At 38.9% G+C, this 17,435-nt stretch overlaps 1 protein-coding gene across 1 annotated transcript in view; it reads right to left on the bottom strand.

The window, feature by feature from the left end:
* The window catches only part of KIF26B (kinesin family member 26B), a 284,770-nt gene that overhangs the window by 169,098 nt on the left and 98,237 nt on the right, over nt 1-17,435 (bottom strand). Inside the window, exon 4 of the mRNA XM_033054728.1 lies at nt 1,849-2,015. Within this exon, the coding sequence (XP_032910619.1) occupies nt 1,849-2,015 (167 nt within the window). The remainder of the gene's footprint in view (nt 1-1,848; nt 2,016-17,435) is intronic.

Raw genomic sequence — 17,435 nt, 5'->3', positions numbered from 1 at the left:
TGCAAATAGACACAGAAGATGCAAAACAAAAGTTGGTGATCCAGATTTGGAAAACAACTTGGTGATTTTCTTGTTAAAAGGTCAAGCAGTGAACAACTGACTTGAATTTGCTGCTTAAATTGCCAGCAGATGAGGTAACTTGAAATCCAGGACAAAACTGACTTACATAAGTGATATTAATCTAATTGTGCAATACCCCAAACTAAACCAGGCACTTTTGTCTTGCTAAGTGCAGTTTAAAAATAAGCAATCTAAACATGAGATCCTGCTGGACCAAGCACGCCCAAGAATTCACAACATCAGCTAGAAGCTAACAGAGTTCTACTTAAAATGCTATGATTTACACTAGGGATTTTGAGTAAATTTAATTAGTTTCCTGCATTTCAGCAGAGTATATTAAGAGCAAATGAATTCTCTCAGCATAAACAATGAAACAATGAAGAACAAATGAGTTAAGTCATCTTCATAAATCAGTTCATGCTAAAATATGTGCTAATCCCAATCTGCACTCTGACTAGATATTACCATGTGTGTACATTCAACAATTTTAATTTAAATTGCCTACAGCTAAACAGAAAAGGGCAGCAAACCAAGACCACCGTCATCATTCACATTTGCTATTGCAGCATCTCATCTGTAAAGAAAAAATGGCAGAGCTGCCCCAAACAACTGGATCTTCTAAAATGTTACGCTTAATCCTTTTACACGACTCACTTGCTGTATGACACTGATCGAACATGTGCAGCCCTCATGTTGGTGAGGAAAAATAGGAGAGGAAAATCTTTTTTCCAGATTTACGGAGTGCAACAACTTTATAAGTTTTCCATTTACCTTTAAAATAAAGTAGAAGCATGTGGAATTGCTAATAGTTTGGCTCTCTCAAGGGAAGGAAGCTGATCGGAAAGTGCTTGAGGCGCTCGCTCAAAGTTCATGCCATGTTTTGAAATCAAGATCTCTCACTGGATTGGACTGGAAGTGCTATAATAATGGCTTACTCTACTGTTATTTCATTACTCTTCCCAAGTCTATCTTCTAATTCAGAAAAAGCATTAAAAGACAAGGATTGTTTCAATGTCTTTTGTTACATAATGATTCAACCAGGCTAAAAAGATTCTGTTCTGCAAAGAGCACATTTCTGCACAAAAAACATTTTCGTTGGTGATAACTGATATTTCACTTACTAGCTGATATGCCCATATAACAAAACATTTTACCAACAAATTAATCAAGATAGCCATAAGGTTTTTTAAATTAAACTTTATCCCATCAATTTTTTTAAATCATGTCTGAATATTCAACATAAAGCTAGTTCCAAGGCTTCAGACCCTCAGGTCAATTTAGAGGGATGACGGGCACTGAAGCTGAAATCAGAAACCTTAACTTTTTCAGTCTGAAAGTGAATAATTTCCCTAGATGGAAGTAAAATTCAATAAAGAAGTCTGAAGATTGCCACCAAACTGAACTAGCCACCTCCAGTTAGCTTTTCAGTTAATTGCCTGTCTCAACAAATTACTTGGATGGGTTCTTCTCATTCAGGGATACACCCCTCTAAATATGTGACAAAGTCAAGTGCTATTCTGGGAGTGCAATCACATCTTACCCCAAATCAAGTATTAAAGAGATATTTTACAGAAGAGCATAGAAGTATCATCTCATTTTACAGATAAATGCATGTAGATGGATTAAAAAACATTTTCATGGTAATTTCTGCAAGTTTGTGATAGATCTGTATCTACACTCATGTTTTGATGCATACCATAGCTTGACAATCCCACTTCTTCAACGGAGTTGTCTCCTTTAAAAGAAATTATGTGCCCAGCAAAGGAAAATTTGAGAAATCTCTCTTACCTGGCAAAAAATGATGCTGCAACTGAGGTGCCTGTGGATACTTCACTGGCAACATATGTGCTCTGGGAAGCAGGGAAGCTGTACAGGGAGGGTTTATCTGCATTGTAGCGGTTCAATGCTGCTTCAGTCAGGCCCTCTCGACTCGTCTCTGTCATAAGCTGAGATATCTGAAGACAGAAAAGCAACAGAAGTGGCATCAGTTAAAGCTCACTGGCTGACCTGTCCTCATCCAGCAATGCCTCCAGACTGGAGTAAGACAGGGGCACTTCATTCACTCCCTCTTCACTGCTCCGTGAACAAGCTTATTGCTGCTTTCATACTAATCCACAGTACTTAAGTTCAGTTCTAACCTTGTCTGCATTAAAACTAATGGGATAAATTTATCCCATCACTAAATATGTCAACAATGTATACGGTTTTCCATCCATACAGAAAAGAAAGAGTAAATCATAATCCTTGCTTGGTCTTACCTCAAGATAAAAGATTTGTGCAAAATATGTATATTTTACTTCTGCGGGGTGATGGAGGAATTAAAGAACAACATTTTTTTGTCTTTGTAAAATAACATCTCTCTAGTGTATTAACATTTTTTTGACCTTTCTCCAGCAAACTCAACACACAGCAGAGAAGGGAGTTCCTTGGGGTCTTTGACAATTTATCATCTCTCTGCAAAATTGGGATAATTTCGATTCATTTTCATTGCCTTTCTTAAAAGGTTTTAAACATCATGTGATTTCATTCTTCTGATAGCACTTCTAACATTTTTTTCCTCTTAGAAAGTCTCATCTCAGCCTTTCATTGTCTGAAAAAATCAGAGTTCCATCAAATTTCACCCAGTTCTCCTCAAATCAACTGAAACATCTTTGACTTCAGAGAAAGCTGGGTAAGCTCTACTGAAGCAACTCCTCAATACTTTGAATTCAGTTTCTTGACTTCTTCTGCATGAATCTACAACATTGTACTGTCATCTCCCTTACTTCATGCAATTCCTAACAAATTCTCTTTCCTGCTTCCCTCATTTCCATGACAAATAGCTTCTGTTCACCAATGCATGTCACAAAATTGCAACATATGCCTAAAAAGAGCCCTCTCAGGCTATTGCTGGCAATCATCCACAGCATAATTTCCTTCCCTCTGCAAAAAGTTTCCAAGAGGTAGTCTCTCACCTGTTCAATTTTATACTTCAACTTATCACGATCAAAAAAAACAAAATATCTTTGTGAGGCACATCAAAAAAAGTATTTGAAATCATCCTGAAGTTTGTTTCCACTTAGGTTTGCTTTATTTCACCTGTTAAACATTTCAGTTATTAAAAGCAAAGTTGAAGAACTGATTTTAATTTGTAAGGGAAAGAAGACACAATATGGCAGCATTTTGAACTACCATGCAAACTCTGTTTCTCTGATAGAAAATTGCTATCCATTCTGCTATAGCTAAGAAGATAATCTGTTTATCCTTATTTTACATACTTTTCGACCAATCAACTGTAATACTTCAAGAACAGGAATGCTAAAGCAGCCTCTCTATTTTTATGAGGAACCAGAAGAATTGCTGAAAGTGCCCTCATCATGTTAATCCCATGCTGAGCCATTCCAATTTACAGGATTCACTACACTGAATGAGCAGTGCTCTCAGAAGGCTATAGCTGAAAACCAGGACTTAAATCATCTCATACTACTGGTAGAATGCAGGAATTTAGGCTGTCTGCCAGGATACCTCCTTACATTTCCAGTGTGCAGACAGACAGTTCTTCAGCATCCTGCTACCCTATGTACGTCCACCTGGGGCACCCAGCACACTTGAATTCACTAAACAATATTTCTATTTCCTTAAATATTGCATAATACTTGATAACTCAGGTATCTAGCTTTGCAACGATCTAACACAAGATTCTGCTCTGTCCCCTTCAATTATTCTGAAACCAAATTCCTCACCTTCCATGTTGGGAACTGCTAAACAGACAGCTCTCCCTTCAGAGAAGAGTGCACACATAAACCTTGTCTCATCTTAGTTCATCCAATGCAAATATATGCAAGCAGGATGGATCATCATAAATTAATTCCCGTTGCTGACAATGTCACTAGGAAGCGCTACTCCCATGGCAAATGGCCAGCAGTTAAGATGTGGTGAGTTGATTTATCTTAACTGCAATCATAACCTCCCCATCTTCTGCCAAATTAAGTTTTGCAGCTCCAAATATGAATTTCCACAGCCAGTGCAATACACTTTTATTGGCATCAGCAGGTACCCTGACGTTGTGAGAGGGTGAGGCTTGAGAGAGGCATTTCAGACATTTACAAAACAGGAAAGTATTTATGTGTCTTGGTGTTTAGGACAATACAAAAGCCATGTCACATTGGTGATGTGGTTTCTGCAATTGTAGAGACTTTTCGATGATCCTTGTCCATATCCATGAGTCTAACATGAACTTCACAGAGCAATAAAATGCCCCAAACTGATTGTGCACAGTGCCTGAAAGTATCACTCTCAAGCTTCCCAGAAACTGTCCAGATGCTTGGTTTCTGAGTTTTTGGAGATGTAGTTCTTAAACACAAGCACTCCGAAATAATCACTTAGCAAAGAGGCTGTGAACTTTTTCTGTATCCAGTACTTTCCAAAGTATTTTTTATACTGCACAAATTCATACATGCAGGTCAATCTACAGGCTGAGTACCTCACTAGACACCAAGATATGCGTCCACAATATTTGACTGACAAATCTTCATTTGTTCCCAGAATCCAATACATATACATAAAGCAGGGGGTAGAAAGGAGCCCAGAATATTCACATACCCAAAGACTACTGACTTCAAGTCAGTTATTTTGCATTTCTTTCCTTCACTTCACAGATTAAGAGTGTAGAAACCATTTAAACTATTAAGCCAAACTGAAGAGTAAGATTTGGAGGCAATCTTACCATCTCATTTACTCTGTGCAGCAGCCACAGTACCAAATCAGCTCTTTCTCTTCTGGCCTTGCTTTCTGAGGTTCTCACACATACAGACTTGAGCAAATCATCCAGGATATATCACGCATTTGAGGAAAAATACTCATAGAACAGACATTTCCAAAACTCCTGGAGAATTTATTTTTTCCCCATCTCAGCTCAAAAGACATAGTTGAAAATGACATTTTGAGCATTAACAAACTTGGGTGATTTTTTTTTTTTTTTTTTGCGTTTCGCTTTTTCCACACTAACATAGGCCTGGCAAGCACAGTTCATGGAAATCTGCCTCTTTACTGTCACCATCTTTTTTTAATAGATGCTGTTTCTGTACTTAAGGAGGAAAAGACTCAATTTTTAAATTCTCTTTCTTTTCTGTGAGTACCCACGTAGCATATACATGAGGTTTAAGATCAGTTAATAGGATATATTTTGAGAAATTCCTTTATAGAATTGTTGGCAGTACATCACTGCCTGGATAATCAACAAAAAGACAAAGCATGAAACAATGCAACCTTTCATTCCTCAATAAAAACCTTTCAAGTGCACATGGAACAAGACAGATGTCCCTCCCAAGGCTCCATTTTTTTCTTCTGTCTCATAAATGCAAGGCAACCATTAACCTCCTCTTTCACTGCTTTCTGACACTATATAGCAAGAGCTGGAGATAAATCACGATTTAAATTCTGTACTTTATAGGAAAAAGATGGCTCTGCAGTTAAACCACAGGTGTCAGCCGGAATAGATTCTCTTCCCATTCCAATTACAGAGTCTCTCTGTGCATAAGATTTGCCATCATGCAGTATGAGGTTAATTATATTTACATAAGGGAATTTTATAGCCAAGCTCATTAATGTTTCTAAAACTCCTGACTGAGGATTCCCAACTGAAATTACCTTACAAATGGAAGTCAGCATTTATGAAAGACATGAAATATCCATTGCTCTGGAAGTAGTAAAGCATTCAAGAACATCCCCACAATCTAGCTAATATCAGTAACTGATGAATGAAGTGGATGCACAGAAATGTGTGAAATATATCCATATCTGAAGCTAAATTCAAAATATAAATCTGTGTTCAAGTTCACTATAAAGCAATTCGCAGTGTCCAGAATTTGTAGCCTCAGGAGAGAAGCTCCCCAGCAAGAAGAAACTGAAGGTAGAAAGCTCTCTTTCATAAATGCACATACACTCATGAATGACTTCTTTGGCAATCCACTCTTTACTCAGAGCAGTACTGAATTTTCTGCCCAATAAATACTGACTAAATTACTTCCTGGGTTAGACAATAAATGTCTACATTAACCACTAAAGAGGTTCTTCTTAAAACTGCCCCTTTTAAGGATGAGTTGAGGGAAGCACTGAAAGATACATCTCTCAAAGCTCTGCTTTTAGAAATCACAAAAACATCATAAATTAATATAAACCTGTTTATAATACAAGCTTAATACCAAGTTTTCCATTACGCACAATCAGATATTCTGGCTGTTCTACAATATTAATCTTTCACCTTCCAACCAACTCCTTTTGGGTCATCAGTTTCTTCTCAGTCATAACAAAATTAAGTTATTCTTCCCATTTGGTTTCTGGTGTATGGGAGTGATGAAACAAGCAGTGGGAGGCACAACTCACAGCACATTGTGCATGTGGTCTTTCTTCTGACACATGCATGGAAATCCAAACCTTTCCCAAGAGCTAAGCAGCCCTGTTTTTCCTGAGTTTGATCTACTAATTCTTAAGCATTGAGGCAAGACACTAATTTGCAAACTAATTTCAGAAACTGAAATAATTAGTTTGCTTCCTTTAGTGCATAAGAGTTCACTGTCTGATGTGATAGTGAAGTAGATTGCAGAATGAGATAAAAAAACTGAAGCTTTCTGTCAGCCACCAGCTTCCCAGCCACTAAAACTGTCAGTGGAATTACAGTAACTTGCCTATAGGAAGCAGCATCAGAAAACAAATGGAGCAAGAGCTGACACTTCTTGAGCCTTTTCAGAAGGGAGGTTAATGAAGAAAATATTGGAATTCTACCTCACCTGGAAAAGGCATTCCTTACCAAGGGAATTTATCAGTAAGTAGTAGGTCCTCTTCCCATAAGCTAGCAATTTTCTCTGAGCCCTTCTGGTAATAATGACTTCATCCTTTCTGCCTAACATGGAACTTCTGCATTAAGTTCTCTGCAGTAACAAAAAGTGCAGCATAAATTTATGTTTGGTAGCATTCAAAGGGCAAGATAACAGTTGAGATTCATTGTACTCAGTATAAAAAAAAACCCACAAATGCTGATAATTTGACATTTATTAGATTCAATTTTCATAATTTTACCATGTGGAGAAACATTAACATGTGAAAATAGGAAAGATAAATAATAATGGGTCAATTTTAAATATCCTTGTTAAATGTAACTTCAAATGTTTTGAGGTAAATCTGGTAGAGTGTTTACTGAAGTACAGTTAAACTGAAGTTGGATTTTAAGGGTGGAGGGATAGAGTAAAAGAGAAATTTTGTGCTGCCCACATAGCTATCAAATTATTAACACATCCTTCACAGGGCAAAAAGGAACAATTACACCATTCAATCAGAGCAACTTGAAAGTGGTTGTGATTTCCAAAGTCATTCATCTTTCAATACACCACAGAGTACCAAGGACATGCTCTGCATCTCTCACAAATCACTCTCTACAACAGAAGACATGTTCAAGGAATTATTCAGGACAAAGTTCACCTTTGGAAAAAAATCATTTGGAATCAGTAAGCACGTTCCTGTAGCTAAAGGCACTGACATAATCCTACAGCATTCTGCCATTTAATTATGACCTTTTTCTCTCCCAGTAAAATACTGAGCTGCTCTATAGCCAGAGACCACTGCAACTACTGATACAGACTCTGTTTAAACAAGAGCAAGACAGCAGATCTTGATAGACTTTTCCTTGTCAAAAGAACGTGTTCTATGCAAAGGAGGCTGACAAAGGGCATGCACAATGTCTGCTGCATTCAAACTCTTTCTTGGATGTAGCCATAGTGCAGCTGCTTAGAGAAGGCAATGCACTGTTCATTGGGAATACTGATACTCTAGGGAGTATTTTTGGGCAGGCTTTGCTCCTGCTTTACACAAACTTGCACACAAAATCTGATATATTGATCCAGCAGAAGGGGTACTCTAACAGCACAGATTGTGTGTAAACACAAAACAAGGCACCATAGAAAGAGTGAGGTTTTACAAAGGGGGAATCAGTGGCACAGTAAGAATGCTGATTATGCTTTATATTTAATCAGAGTCAAGATTTAGTATAAACTACTTTTATTTAAACATACATTAGTTACCATGACAGCATGTAGAGTTAAATTGCAACCTCCAGCTTCCTGCTGTCCAAAAGAAAGATGACCTTTGACGGTTGCTGCCACCTCCCATGTCCCTTTATAAAGCAGATAATAACTATGGTGATTATCATCATTATCATTATTAACAAAGATCCAGTGCACTCTTCAGCACAGATGAAATCCAAATTTTTGCAGGCATGGGCACATCTTCCCATCAAAGCTGCTATGTTATAATTTGTTCCATGTCACACTCAAGAGTTCATTAAATGAAACATTTTGCCTCAAATCACTGAATGTCTCAAGATCAGCTACTTAGAGGCTGATCAGACATCCAGATGATGGTGGATTCCTTTTCCATAAGATATTTTCCTCAAATTCTTACACTTCAGAGTTCTGCCTTACAAAACAGGGATTATTTTCCAGTTGGATCCCTCTAAGAGGCCTGGTGGGATTTATCCAAGAGTATTATTCAAGTGGATGGCAGACGTCATGATAAGACATCTCACAATGATTGCTGAAGAGTCTTGGAAATCCAGAGAGGTCCTGATTGACTGAAAGCTTGCAAACACTGTCCCAAATTTCAAGATGGGTAAGAGGAATGACCCTGGTGACTACAAGCCTGTGAGTCCACTTCAGTGCCTGGTAAAATCATGAGGAAGATTATACTGGGAGTTACTGCAAAACACCTGAAGGACAACAGTCATTGGTCACAGCCAGCATGGCTATGAGAGGGGAATGTCCTGCTTGTCAAACCAGACTTCCTTTTATGACAAGATAACACATCTAGCTGATCTAGAGAAGTCAGTTGATGTAATCTTTCTGGATTTCAGTAAAGCTTTGGATACCGTCTCTCACAGTACCCCTCTGGAGAAAATGTCCAGCGCACAGTTGGATAAACTCATCATGAGATGGGTGAGCTCATGGGTTGGGCACAAAGGGTTACAGGGAATGGGATGATATCAGATTGGACGCCTGGCTTCATAAATAACTTGGACGCAGGGCTCAAAGGAATATGTATGCTGATAATAAAGGAGTATGTTTGCTGATAATACTGAACTGGGAGGAGCTGTTGAGTCCCTTGAAGTCAAGCCCTGCAGACACTCCTTGACAAAGCAGAGAGCTGGGCAATCACCAACCATGGGAAATTCAACAAGAGCAAGTGCCAGATTCTGCAACTGCAACAGGGTAACCCCAGATGAACAGACACACTGGGGAAGGAGATGCTGGAAAGCAGTGCCATGGGGAGGGACCTGGGTGTCCTGACCAACGTCAGGTTGAATGTGAGTCAGCAGTGCCCTGACAGCCAGGAGGGGTAACCACATCCTGGGGGGCATCAGGCACAGCATGGCCATCCAAGTGAGGACGGGGATTGACCCTCTTACTCTGTGCTGGTGTTGCCTCACTTCAAGTCCTGTGTGCAGCTTTGGGTGCCACCATATAAGAAAGATACAAAGCTGTTAGAGAGTGCAAAGAAGGGCTACAAAGAAGGTAAAGGATCTCCAGAGAGGCAGACTCCACAATCTCCCTGGGAAGCCTATTCCAGTACTCTTCCACCCTCAACATGAAGTAGTTCTTCCTCATGTTGAGGTGGAACTTGTGTTTTAGTTTATGGCCATTGCTCCTCATCCTCTCACTGGACACCACTGAAAATAATCTGGTACCACCCTTTTGGCACCCATGTTTGAGACATTTATATGCACTAGTGAGATCCTCTCAGAGAGGATTTCTTTTCCAGACTGAACAGGCCCAGCTCCTGCAGTCTCTCCTCACAGGAGGTGCTCCAGACCCCACATTGTCTTTGTGGCATCCATTGGACCTTCTCCAATCTCCTTTTGTTTCTTGTGCTGAGGAGCCCAGAACTGGACACAGCATTCCAGAGGTGGCCTCACCAGGGCTGAGTAGAGGGGCAGGATCACCTCCCTTCACCTGCTGGCCACACTCTTCCCAATGCACCCCAGGACACCCCTGGCCCTCCTGGCCATAAGGGCACTGCTGGCTCATGGACGACTTGTCACCCACCAGGACCCCAGGTGTTCTCTGCAGAGCTGCTCCCCAGCAGGTCAGTCCCCAGTCTGTGCTGGCACTTGGGGTTGTTCCTCCCCAGGTGCAGGACTCTGCATTTGCCCTTGTTGAACCTCACCAGGTTTCTCTCTGCCCAATTCTCCAGGCTATGAGGGTCCCACTGAGTGGCAGCAGAGCCTCCAGGTGCATCGGCCACTCCCCAGTTTGGTGTCATCAGCAAACTGGCTGAGGGGGCCTCCTGTGCCACTGATAAACAAGTTGGATAAGAATGGACCCAGTACTGATCCCTGGGGAATGCCAGTGACTCCAGGCCTCCAGCTGGATTCTACTCTGCTGATCACAGGACTCTGAACTCTGCCATTCAGCCAGTTCTTGGTCTGCCTCAGTGTCCATCTAACACACATTTCCTGGCCTATCTACACAAATGTTATGGGAGATAATGTCAGAAGCCTTGTTGAAGTCAAAGCAGACAACATCCACTTCTCTCCTTTCACTGACCCATCCTGTATCTACATCATAGTACTGTATATATATCAAAAGAAATCAGTACAGAGTCTGAAACAGTACTGATCAAGCTGCCTTCTTGCTCCCTCGCTTTATTTTGATATATTTATTAATCAGAAAAGTAAACAGAGGAAAACAATATTAGAGCAGGGGAAATTTCATGATCTGAAGCATTCAGGACAGCAAATATCTATCTCAAGAGAACTCAATTCCTGTACAGAAGTAGATACTAGTCTGCAGTACTCCTTTAGTCAGCGTGACAAAGTATGCAAATTTTATTTTTTTTTTTAATTTATTAGCTACTTCTTAATTATCAAACTGTTTTCTGAAAGGTACAGCCTCTACCTTGCTACAAAACCACAACAGCTATCAGAACTACCTTTTTCAATACCCTCAATACCTTTCAAGTAAAGCACCATCAGCCAGGTCCACATAGACCTCTCATTCACAGTTCCACCAGCCAAGCCTCTGCTGACAGAATAGCAAGGTAAGGTTTCCCAATTGGCATATTCCCATACCAACTCTGCAAATGAAAAATAGGAACATCAGATAGCAAAGAGAGCTTCTGTTCTCAATTTTGTGTCTCTAAGCATTTTAGTAATGCAAAAAAGGCACTGTGCAATAACACAATAAAACTGCTTCCTTTCTTGTCAAGAAGACAGCAATAACAAGCAATAACATTGCAATCTATTGGAAAGCTGAAGCTGCCTACAGCTTTCAGAAGTGTTTTTTTCAAGTGTACTTTTATGAAGTTGTTAATTCTCTAAGTTACCTGTATGTCTTGCTGCATTATAAAGCTGTGCGGCTGGAAATTAATTGGATCTTTTTCCACTATGACTTACTCTCTATCAGATTAGTAACATTTTACAAGAGAAAACGCCTTTCTTTTGTGTGACTCAGTTAAAGTTGATTTCAGACATCCAGATTCAGCACTCTCACTGTAATCCCTTGTTGCATCAGCTACCTTTTGAGTCCTCAGCAGCCAGGCTAATTGTGCTAAAATAACAAGTGCAGCAATCGAAAGAGGAGTATGTCTGACTCCTGTCTGTACACATGGGGCAGCTATTAAATGAAGTGACTGCACTTTTGAAGCTGAGGCACAGCTCTCTTTTACTGCGTGCAAGAGTAATGCATTTGTTATGAAAACAAGCTTTCATTTCTCTGATCAGTTACCAACTGCCAGCAATGTCAAGACATCATAAGGAGTTCAAATCATACTGTAGCTGTTTCCTTATCACAAACAACAATCTGTGAGACACTGACCTTTCACTTGACAGTTGACAAGAACAGCTCTAGAAGCTACCAGAGTGTGACAGCATGTGGACTTAACTTAAATGGCATTATTGACCCAGAAAGGAACCTCTTTCTGTAGCTAGCAAGAGAATAAGAAATAAAAACTACAATTAGTTTATCCATACATAGGTGGAATCATTAGTCTTTATTTAAGCAAAGACATATGGTTAAATTCTACCATGAAAATACAAGGAGAAAACTACATCACTTCCAGTATGGAAAAAAAAATCTGACAGATTCCCACAATAATTCCTGAAGAAGAATGCAGCATAATGCAAATTTAGTCCACACACATAATCATCTCAAGGGGGCTAAGATCAATACATCTGACAGGTCTCTTACCAACCTGATCATGGAAATGACCCCCAGGGATCTAGAAAGTTTCTATTTGGAAACTAGTACCATTCCAGTGGCTTCCCCATCAGAAAGAAATCATGAATATCAGCTTTTTTATAAACTGCTGACACAGGTTTAGTTATATTAGTGATGGCAGATACCACAACGATCCAACTTGCCCTTTTCTGTCCCTACTATAAGTGGTCCCTTGAAGATGCTTCTTCCTTCATTGTACCAACATGAAGATGGGGCAACAGCTGATACCGAGTTATCAGTGCTCGTGGGAGCAGCCATGAAAGTGTCTCATTGCCAGAGGAGTGTTTAGCTTTTTTTTTTTTTGTTGAAGAAGAAAAACCCTGACTGCTCTGCAGAAGTTACAAATCAACAGGAATGACCTCTAAATTTAACAAGGTTGGTCTTTCTAATCTCTGTCACAATGAATGTACACATCTTTCTTTCATGTTAATAATAAAGGCATCCTGCTAACGTTTTAGAAGTATTTTATTACAGCAACAATTATAACTCTTAACAGGAATACATGAGAAGAATTCAAAAGGTTCCAGAAGAGCCTTCAAATGAGACCAGTAACCGGGCAGAAACAGTTGCTTCCTGCTCTGAAGGTGAATGCCCTAAGCCATACATTTGGTTGCCCTATTACCTTAGTTTGCATAGCTACAGTTGTTATTAGCAGTCATAAAAATCACCCAACTGTAAGCATTTGACTCAGAGGCCACTTCCTGGGGTGAATTCCACAGACTGACAAGGTGCTCAGTTATGCCATGCTGTCTTCTGTTTGTTCTAGATTTATTGCCTTCTCAGCTAATGAAAGCAAAAAAAAGAGAAGCACATCCTCAACTGGACATCAGATTATATTTAGTTGGTGCATGCTGTAAATCGTTAGTAAGTAGGTCTCTCTGTGTTCTGGTTCCCTTTCAGTGGCACAAATGGATAAGCTTGTGACCATCAGGGACACACTTGGTAGAGCATTCTACTTGGAATGGGATGGATCTTTCATACACAGCAACAAACAGCCTCAGATTTTTAAATATGCTCCTAGACTACTTCTATTTTCCAAGCTAATCATGTTTTTGTCCTCTCTCATTTGCCGCAACTTCTATCATGCTTTCCATTCAAATTGTTTGTTTCAGTTTAGATTTGCAAGTCTTGAAGGGATCCAAGCCAAGCACAGTTTTCCAGGCTCTAACTGAACACTACATTATCCAAAGCTGACCTAGCATTTAATTCAAGTGTACACAGTGATCTTTTCCCAGTTTATGCAATTTGCATTTTGGTTTGCAGGAACCATCACAATCAGTCGTAACTGTGACAGCTTTACTGTACAACGATGACATTCCCACATATCCCCTTAGGGCCTTTGTACTCTAAGAATTTTAAACATGCTAACTGTCCATTCTCAGCTTTAATTTTTGTGCAAATTCACTTGCAGACTGAGTAATTAATACCAATCCCAATCTCCACTGACCAGCTAAATAAGGTCAGATGAACAATATTTGGCTCTCATCAATGATTTTAATGACTCTTTTTGAGAAAATGCTGAGACATAACTCCTTTACTTTTCTCAGATGTGAATTTAAAATAAAAAAAAAAAGGTGATCACTTTAGAAGACATATACTATAGACATGCATATTCTCAAAATTACACCATTCTGAAAAATTAATTAGAGAAAGGAAGGGGCACAGGCTTTACCCTGGGTATGCTCTACAGTTGTTTCTGAAAAGGCAGGAGAACAATTAAATATCCATTCAGCAGTATGCAGCACTAACAAATGGCAGTCATTCCTCAAGAGATGATATTCTTTCAAATTCCGTCAGTATAACCTATCATGGCAATTTTTAAATGGACAAATAACAACCTGATTCTTCAGGAATTATCTTCCACTAAAACAGAACTCAGATCAAAGCAAGGGTAGACACCACACAACTTTAATGATTGTGTATGATTTGCTGTCCAGGAGAAGTGTTGTAAAGACAAATACAAGACAGGCATATGCAAGGTCTTGTGAATCTTGCTACCTAATGCATTTGGCTCTGGAATATGACCAATTCTTTACTCACAGCTACGCTGTGTATACTTTCACAGCAAAACTCATTCACAGGACTTACCCACAGCATGCTCTTCCAGCTTTTGTTATACATGATTGTCTGTCACTGAACTACATTAATCTCAGGTAGATTTGTGCTTTGTAAATTGTCTAAGACTCTTGTCATTATTTAAATTTTGAGTCCTTGTAGGCTTATTATTTCCTAATTCTTACTAATAGAATTTGCTCATTTTTATTACTGTCTGAAAGTATACTATCAAGTCTTACAACTAACTACATTCATTTCTTTCTCTTTAAAGTCAGCCTCAAATAACTTCAAATAGCACTGTTGTACTTATTTTTCTTCCTTTTATCTTTTTTTAAAAACACTCTGACAATGAATATAAAGTTTCTTCTACACAGGACACAAACAACAACAAAAATTCATTGCCCCAAGGACTTTGCACAAAAAACTAAACAGACAAAATGCACCTCACTATTGTTTAAAAATAAACAGTGATTAAAATTTTGCAGGAACAATTGGTTGATATTTTTATAAGCAAACAGAAGGATTATACTAACTGGTCCCTTGAGGATAAAACAGATTTACAATAGATTTAATTAAATGCACTTAATGAAATTCAAATATAACAACAACAAACTAGTATACCATGTGAAATTATGCCTGAACTCTAGTAAACTATTCTGAACTGTAATAAATGTCTCATTGTTATCTTCAGTTTTAATTTTGGCTTACTGTACAGAGAATTTTTCTCTGCACATGAACTGTTTTGAATGTTTCCCTTCCAACTTATTTAGTAGGTTTGCAATGTAAAATTTTCAGAAGTTACTTTTAAATTAATTTTTAAAGGAACTCTATTCTATTTTAATTATTTTTTTTTTAATAGAGCATCATGGACTGATTTGCTGCTCCATAGTAACATGTAAAAGGAAGGAACACTGACCACAGGTCAGAGCAAGTATAGTGCTGTAATCAATATAACAGGTTCCACTGCCTCTTCACAAGGTTTACTATAGGCACTCCATAAGTCATCCTGCACAGACACTTACTCTAGGACAAAGGGAATACAAGATGGGCATGAACCTGCTCCAAAATACAGAGCAGTACTTCAGACATAGGATAACAAAGAACCAAGCCTCCTAGAACTAATGCTTGCTGATGCTTACTGCAGTGTCCCCTACGGACAGTGGGGTTCGTTCACACAGGGTTCAGTCTTATCCACCATGAACAGATGATTATAAAACTCCCAACAAAAAAATACTACTGTTTTGAACTAATTTTTTTCCATTTTCCAGCAGCAAAGAAGTATTGTAAGGTTCCCTAGGAAAAAACAGAGCACTCTGGGAGAACGACAGGATTTTAGCATTTCCTGGAATTACTTTTATAAAGTCAGAAATCAAGGCAGAGTAAACAAGAAAGATATATCCTGGACTCAGGAGCTTTCTGAAAAAACGTTTCAACGATGATAAAGCCTAAAAACTTCAGAGGTCAATTTAGAACTTCTGCAGTCTTTTTCTTTCCCAAGGGCATGCTTTCAAGTGAATCCCACTAAGGCAAAGTCCTTATTTGCAAGTTTCTTTTCTTCTCAGAAAGCACAGTAGCAGCTTGTTGTAAAAGGCAGAGTGTATGAACTCTGAGCAGTTGATAAAAATTCCAGCTCAAGCTGTATTTGAAGATAAAAAAACAATCAACCAGCAAGATATTTTTAGTCAGTCCCTTCTGTTACCAATGTTTTTTCAGATTGTTCTGAGCCCTTATGATTTGTTTCATAATCCACTCTGATATTGATTGTTTCAGGCAGGCACAGAAAAATCTAACCTCAACATACGAAATGACAAGATGGCCCTTTTTGTCCTGAGTGTAACAGGAGAAAAGGCTATTCTCTCATCTCTTCACAGACTGCACAACAGCCACCCAAGGCATATCCTTCAACTTTCCTGTACATCCACTTCTTAACACAAAGTGCAGCACAATAAAATTTGTTTCCGTCCTCCAAGTATTTTTTATCATTTTAGAGATATGGACTTTAAGCCTGCAAAATATTACAGTTACCAATTTAACTGGGTTTAAGTTATATGTTTCCTGGTAAAATTTCATTTTTCCCACTCCATGTCCATGCAATGTTTAAAAAGTCTCAGGTGCAAATTCTCTAATGGCCTAAGCACAAACTCTTGCTAATCTTGCTGTAGTAGGGCTGTGGCTACTGATAAGTCCTTTGGATTTCTGTGGTAGCATCTAAAGATTGTTCAAGAAATTATAAAGAGGCATTTCTACTAAATGTATCCAAACTGGGCAAAAGAATACTAGCAGCAATAGCATTACCAAAGAATTTTTTTAAACCATGAATCATATAAAATTTTACAGCAGATAGACTGGGATACTAGGAGTGAAAAAGTTGTTTTCTAGTATTTCTGTTAAGCATTTATAACCTACAGGGGCCCTCCCACTCAGGCTCAAAAGGAAACCAAGCCATAATAATCCTCCACTGCCACACTTGAAATCACCTTCCCCAGAGGAATAAGGTGCTTTATTATTCATATTCACTGAATCATAAAATGCCTGGAGGCCACAGAAGTAATGGCCCGTTGCCCTGGTGCCAACTGTCCCTGCTTCAGAGACAAAGCATTGAGATGGCAGGGAGAAGCAGTAAATATTCCTAATATATGATTAAGGTGATTGAGTAGTGAATGGAAAAGGAAGCAGAGAAATCCACATCAATGAGATTGTGCAGATTATGAGATTCTTCTATACATAAAACCCCTGTCTCAAGCCCCTTTCCAGAAATCTTGAACTAAAGCAGGTCAGGTGCCTGCATTTCATCTACTTTTACATAGATAGGAATAAATCTTGATAAGTTGGGTTGTGGCAATGTTTAAAAGAATCTTTACAAAGGTTCTGAAGTGCAAGACAACAGTCAGGAGATCATAAGCATCGCTACTAAATCCTGGCTGCAAATGGCATATCCTGGCATTTAGGATTACAGAGGCAAAGACCCTTTGTGACAACTGACTAAGGACAGAAAACAATGAAAAGTCAGTAACATGAGAACTAGATTTTTCCCTCCAAAGCACTTAGCTGCATGAAAACAACTTGATCCCTCATTCA

This window comes from Catharus ustulatus, chromosome 3, assembly GCF_009819885.2.
Source record: "Catharus ustulatus isolate bCatUst1 chromosome 3, bCatUst1.pri.v2, whole genome shotgun sequence".
NCBI classification, from domain to species: Eukaryota; Metazoa; Chordata; class Aves; order Passeriformes; family Turdidae; genus Catharus; species Catharus ustulatus.
The sequence above is the reverse complement of the archived record's forward strand: the minus strand, read 5'-3'. Positions and strand labels throughout refer to the sequence as shown.